The sequence below is a fragment of the Mandrillus leucophaeus genome, unplaced genomic scaffold, assembly GCF_000951045.1.
Source record: "Mandrillus leucophaeus isolate KB7577 unplaced genomic scaffold, Mleu.le_1.0 Scaffold1, whole genome shotgun sequence".
In the NCBI taxonomy this organism is placed as follows: domain Eukaryota; kingdom Metazoa; phylum Chordata; class Mammalia; order Primates; family Cercopithecidae; genus Mandrillus; species Mandrillus leucophaeus.
The window spans coordinates 9069900-9076075 of NW_012098097.1; the positions used below are offsets into that span (position 1 = coordinate 9069900).

The 6176-nt window shown below is 56.3% G+C and overlaps 1 protein-coding gene across 1 annotated transcript in view; it reads right to left on the reverse strand.

Moving 5' to 3' along the window:
- FBF1 (Fas (TNFRSF6) binding factor 1) overlaps nucleotides 1-6176 on the reverse strand; it is a 48038-nt gene that overhangs the window by 12881 nt on the left and 28981 nt on the right. The window contains exons 8-14 of the mRNA XM_011965860.1: nucleotides 5680-5809; nucleotides 4977-5096; nucleotides 4509-4644; nucleotides 4236-4369; nucleotides 3557-3656; nucleotides 1415-1870; nucleotides 180-281 (exon numbers count right to left, since the gene is read on the reverse strand). Coding sequence (XP_011821250.1) covers nucleotides 180-281; nucleotides 1415-1870; nucleotides 3557-3656; nucleotides 4236-4369; nucleotides 4509-4644; nucleotides 4977-5096; nucleotides 5680-5809 — 1178 coding nt within the window. The remainder of the gene's footprint in view (nucleotides 1-179; nucleotides 282-1414; nucleotides 1871-3556; nucleotides 3657-4235; nucleotides 4370-4508; nucleotides 4645-4976; nucleotides 5097-5679; nucleotides 5810-6176) is intronic.

Sequence of the window (6176 nt, forward strand, 5' to 3'; positions counted from 1 at the left end):
GGGGACGGGGCAGGGTGGGCAGCCTCTGTGTGGGGCACGGGGACGGGGCAGGGTGGGCAGCCTCTGTGTGGGGCATGGGGATGGGGCAGCGTGAGCAGCCTCTGTGTCCCTCTCTAAGGACAGAGGCCTGTGCTGCCCACCACGATCTCACTCCCACTCAGCCCGCAGCCCAGGCCTACCCCGAGTCACCAGGCCTGACACACGGTCTTTCTTGTGCGGTTGTTCCGGAGCTCCCTCCAGTAGCTGCTTGCTCAAGTCCTTGTGTGCTGGTGACAGGTTGGCTGAGGAAAGGCAGCATTCAAGGTGAAGGTGACAGAAGGCCCAGGTCAGGCTGGATGAAGATGGGTCCCAGGACGGGCTTCACACGTGAAGCTCGTGGCCGCCCTTCCTCCTGCTCCCATCATCCCATCTTGGGGCATTCTCCTCCCACATCTGAGCTCCTGGGATTTCTGGGCATCTCTTCCCTTCAAGTACCCCCTTCCTGCCTCAGTGTCCACAGTGGCGCAGTGAATGGACACGGTCCAAGCAGTGACAATGGAAATGTTATAGACACTGGCGTCAAGTTCAAGTTCAGAGCCCTGTTCCAGCCCACTTAACTTGGCTCAGCTCTAGATTAAGGTTCTGCTTAGTCTCCCAAATCTGGCTGGCTCCCTTTCCCATTATTCCCACCTCTTTCTCGGCTCACAGGTCAGTGAAGAGACAGGCTCTCATCTGTTTTGGCCTGAGCTTTCCCCTCGGCCTCAGGTCAAAGTCAAAACTGCCCTCATTAACCCCAGGACTGGGTGACGTCCCTGGGCTGCCACAAATTCCCCAGTTCACTACCCTGGGCTCTGGCCACAGCACATCTCACCACTTCCTCTGGACTCCCCCAGCCTGCTGGCCCCTTGTGCCTTCCTGCCCTCAGAGGTCAGTTGCTATCCTGCCCCATGGATAGGGGCTTGCCAGGAGGTGCCTCTTGGCCACTGTGTCTCTTCTAACACTCTCAAAGAGCACAGGGATATTTCGTCTCACACACGCCATATTCACTTCAGTGGAGTCGGCAGAAGCACCAGTTGTTTGGACGCTGGGGCTTCCAGCCTGAGGGTGCTGTGACAGGGCAGCGGTGTGTCTGCCACCTCAGGTACCCTCTGTCTTCTGCCCGATCTAGTTAGCACCTGTCCCCATGGCGGTCAGGGCATGAATGTCAACAGCCCTCCTTCTTGGGTGTGTCCCTGGGGCAAGCCCGGGAGCCAGAGGCTCTCTCTGCAGTGCCCAAAAGGCAGAGTAGCAAAGCCAAGAAACGGCCTCTGTGCCCACAGTGCCCTGCCTTGTTCCCCAACTCCCGACTGAGGCTGCAACAGGTGGAGGGGCAAAGGGGCTCCTCAAGTCTGCAGCCAGTCCTCCCCCTACTAGCCACAGCAGCCCAAGCCCATACCTGCCAGAAGGGGGATGGCCAGCTGTCCCCGCCAAACTCAGGCCCTCAGAGGCCCCAGCACGCTGCTCTCTGGCCAGGCCTTGGGACTTCTTCCGAGACAGGGCATGGCTCAGCCAGTCCTCCTCTTCCTCCTCCTTGGAGGCTCGCAGCTTGGAAGCCTGGCTGGCTTTGGCAGGGGACCCTGCCCCTTCGGTTGGTGGCTTTGCCCTGGAGGGGGGCAGCCCAGCTGGTGTGGAGTGCTGGCTCGCAGGAGGAGGCACTGAGGGCGTGACAGGCACCGAGCTTTCCCGACGGGCCTCTCTGGTGGGTGAGGCAGGGAGCAGGTCCAAGTCCTCATCCTTGAGGCCCAGCCAGTCAGCTCCTCCCTTCCTGGGCTGGATGGGGCTGGAAGCAGCTGGAGGGCTCTGTTTGGAGCCTGGTTCTCCCTTGGGGTCTGGGCCACTGTCTGCTAAGAACCTACTTCAAGACAGAAAGGAGGGTGTCAGGCAGGGGAAGCAGCCAGTCCCATTGGCCCCCTAGCAGCCTGGGGCTGGGCGGCACGATGCCCAGGGACCCTGCACGCTCAGCTGAGGCCCAGTAAGCAGTGGCTCCTGGACCGGCTCATGTGGCAGACCACGTGCTATCTGTAGAACAACGAAGTACAGAGATCTTGACTTCCATCACATGAACCAGGGACAGTTCTCCCCGCAGAGAGCAGGAACAGAATGAAATGACAGCCGTGGGCACACAGGTCTAAAGAAAAATCAGGCCGAGCATGGTGGCTCACGCCTGTAATCCCAGAGCTTTGGGAGGCCAAGGTGGGCAGATCGCTTAAGGCCAGGAGTTCGAGACTAGCGTGGCCAACATAGTGAAACCCCATCTCTACTAAAAACACACAAAAAAAGCCAGGTGTGGTGGCGGGCGCCTGTAATCCCAGCTACTTGGCAGGCTGAGGCACAAGAACTGCTTGAACCTGGGAGGTGGAGGTTGTGGTAAGCAGAGATCATGCCACTGCGCTCCAGCCTGGGTGACAGAGTGAGACTCTGTCTAAAAAAAATAATAAATTGGATCAAGTGGTTTCCAGGTTTTCCAACAACAGTTACTTCATTTGTTCGGCCATGGCCTTCATCTGTCACTGACCAGTGGCAGCAGGTACCCAGGGTTAAGAACATACTGGGTGTGGGAAGAAATGCCAACATGCACAGAGCTATTCAGATAGAAAGAGGCTGAGGAAGCCAACCTGGCATAATGGGAACAACTGCTGAACCTGGGAAGCGCTGTTCTTACAACTTCTGAAGTTTTTTTTTTGAGATGGAGTCTCACTCTATTGCCCAGGCTAGAGTGCAGCGGTGCAATCTCAGCTCATCACAACCTCCACCTCTGGAGTTCAAGCTATTCTCCTGCCTCAGCCTCCCGAGTAGCTGGAATTACAGGCACCCACCACCACACCCAGCTACTTTTTGTATTTTTAGCAGAGACGGGGTTTCACCATGTTGGCCACGCTGTTCTTGAACTCCTGACCTCAGGTGATCCACCTGCCTTGGTCTCCCAAACTGCTGAGATTACAGGTGTGAGCCACCACATCCAGCCAACTTTTGAAGTTTGAAATTCCTTCAAAATACAAAGTTTAAAATATATATTGGGAAAAAAACTCCAGACTCAGAAAATCCTATCACTGCTTTAATTTTTTTTTTTGTAAACTGCGAGGATCACGCTATCCGAATTGTCACGGCAGGTTCAACAGCAGAGTTCCTGGGAAGCGGGATCTGAGATGCCACTGCAGAGGCCACTGTAGAGATCTTGCTACCCATCAGGATGTATGTTCCTTGGGGAGACCGAGTGACATTACAGCCTTTTATGATTTCAGGGACTTTAGGTGGAGGCAGGCCTACCTGCTCCTTTCCTTCTGAGGCTGGGTGGGGCACTGGCGAATCTGAGCAGTGTCTGGGATGGGGGCTCCCACTGGGGCCATCTCCACCACTCTGTCTGGGCTGGCGAGACCAGGCCATCTCCTGCTTCCTCCAGCACCCACAGAGCTGAGGGCCTTGTACCCTGTGGCCTTCCACACGAGACTCTTGGGTGGGACAGGGGCCAGCTGCAGGGGCCTGTCATCCCAGTGGACGATCTGTCTCAGAGGCCAGGCCTCCTGCAGGCCCCACTTACCTAACAGACTGCCTGCGGGACTGCCGGCCCTCAGAGGAGCCCATGGTGGGCTGATAGGCTCCAAAGGTGAAGTCCTCGTCTCCCCACGCATCTTCACTCTCTGTGAATTAAGGAGCCTGTGACCATGATCTGGAGTAGGGGAAACTGAGCTCATTTGCGGCTGCAAAATTCTAACAAAAGCTGAATTTGGTAGCTTGTTGTATAAGACAAGCAGAGGGAAGCTGCTGTGAAGGGAGCACCTCAGGCACTGGCCAGGAAGATGCAGTGGCTTTGCAGTAGCCGGGCCCTGCCCCAGGATCCCTCGAGGTCAGGTCCAGCGAGCTGCATGTGTCACAAGAACGATTCTCAGCGGACAGCGTGTGGGCCGATGCTTTGAGAAACACTGGCCAGAGTAGTGCTTTTCAGATGCGAGCTGCTACCCATGAGGGGGCCGAGAAACCAGCTTAATGTGTCACAGTCAGTGTGTTTCCAAATCAAACAGCATCTCAATCATAGACGACCGAGCACGAACAGTGGTCTCGGTAAGTATTATTACATGACGCTTTTGTCTCAGCTGCAGACGTGTATAATCACATGTGCGTATCAGGATGTGAGGCTGATTTCTTATTATAGGTTGTAATGAAAGCCTGATCTAGAGGCCTCCCTCCCGTCCTGTCGTGGCCCCCGCAAGCCTCCTTACCCTGTGGCCTCTGGTACTTCTTGTCTAGCTTGAACTCCCTGTGCTCCCCTGTGCCCGGGCGGGCCAGGAGTTTGGTGGCCGTGCCTCGACCCAGCAGCTCATCCAGCGTGGAGCGAGCAGGGCGAGGCCCTTCCCTGCAGGACAGGACACACGGCAGGAACGTGTAGGTATGAGGGGCTCTTGGGACCCCCACAGTACCCGTCCACCAGCTTTTCCCTGAACCTGAAGCAGCAGCCTCAGGCAGCAGCCCGGCCTACTCATAGGGATCCTTACTGGTCTCCCATCTGCCTCTTCTCTGCTTTGGGGCTGTCTCCAAACCCCAAGGTGGCCATGATGTCATCCCCATCGTCAAACAATTCTTCTCTTTTTCGGATGGGGGTGTCTCCAGGAGTTAGCGGAATAGAGGGACCTGAAAGACAGAACACAAGGCCCAATGCCCACAGCCTTCTTGCCCTCAGCTGTGATGTCTGAATGGGTTGGGGGGTGGTTTGTCTGCATCTTTGGGTAGGACGACAGGCTTTAGACCTGCCCGGTCTGTCACGGGACCCAATTCCTCCAGCCTACTCCCAGACTCACACATCCTGCCTCCCTATTCCTAAAGGCTGATGATCTCTTTGTACTGGACCTTAGACCTCTGGTCCCCAGCCAGGAGAGGCCTCTGGTTCTGCTCCAGAAAGGTTGGTTAGCCTGTTGCCAATAAAGCCTTCCTCCAGGATGGGAAGTGAGCGCACTCCACCCTACCTTGATCTCTGACTGCGCTGGGGCTCTTGTCAGAAGCTGTTTTACTCTCTGTCACAGGCGGCTTCTTGGTGATTCCTTCTTCATCATAGGAGAGAAGTCCTGCCAACGGGTCTTCCAAGTCTCGCAGCAGAAGGGAAAGCACAGGTCAGACCGCAGCACTTAGTTGAGGAAAAGCAAGCCTGAACTGGGGAGCAGCGCTCAAGCCAAGACTTGTGGCTGCTCCAGTACATAAACAAGCCCCCTGGCATCTGGAGGGTGGGGCCTGGGGCAACAGGGACTCCAGAGGCCGGGCAAGGGGAGAGGGAGTCGGAGGGCGGCCCTGGGCCTATGGGGCCTGCCTCAGGCTTGCCCGTGGGGCCTCTGACTCTGCAGGCTGCATGGCCTTCTGGAAATGTCCCTCAAGCATCAAAAGAGATATAAAATGTCCACACATTCATGACGGGAAAGGGGCTTCTTCCTATATTGGGGAAAATCTTCAGTTTGATGCCTGGCTTTAAGGTCTTTGCAAGTAAGTTCCCCAATATCTCAGCTGATACAATATAACTGGTCCCGACATGAATTCATGAGGAACTAAACCGGTGGCACCAGCTCTCTGCTCCCCATGTGACATAGGCAGCAGCGGGGCCTCGGGCCAGAAAGTGCACCCAGGCTGCTCCACTCCCAAACCAGAGTGTCCCAGAGGCATGACAGGAGCCTATGATACCTTCAGAGGAAAACCTCCTGTTCTGATGCCCAGAGCTGCTGGGAGACGGAGGTGACTTCTTGGTGGATATGGCGCCCCCTGCAGGAAGCAGAAGGCAAGGTTGTAGGCCTGAGTCTCTCCTGGCCAAAGTCTTCCTCCCATACCATGGACTGGGACCTCTGGGCTGGGGTACACTTCTTCGTGGGAAGCTGGGGGCTCATGGCCATGGGCACAGCCAAGGGAGGAGTCTCCAGTTCTCCCATGGGCTTCTGGTAGGGAAACGTGGTAGGAGCTACCTCCGCTCCCTCATCATGAGTCACTCCAGAGACATGGGTTCAAGAGAGGCACAGGCTACCATAGAGTTCTCCATTTTAACTCACACAGCTTCTCCAGGAGCTGCCCATGTTGGACCCAGAGGGCCTGGAACAGCTCGAGGAAGGGAGGAAACTCAAGCTGTCCCCTTACCCCACCACACACACTCAAACACACACACGCACAACTGCTTCTTGACCCCTCCA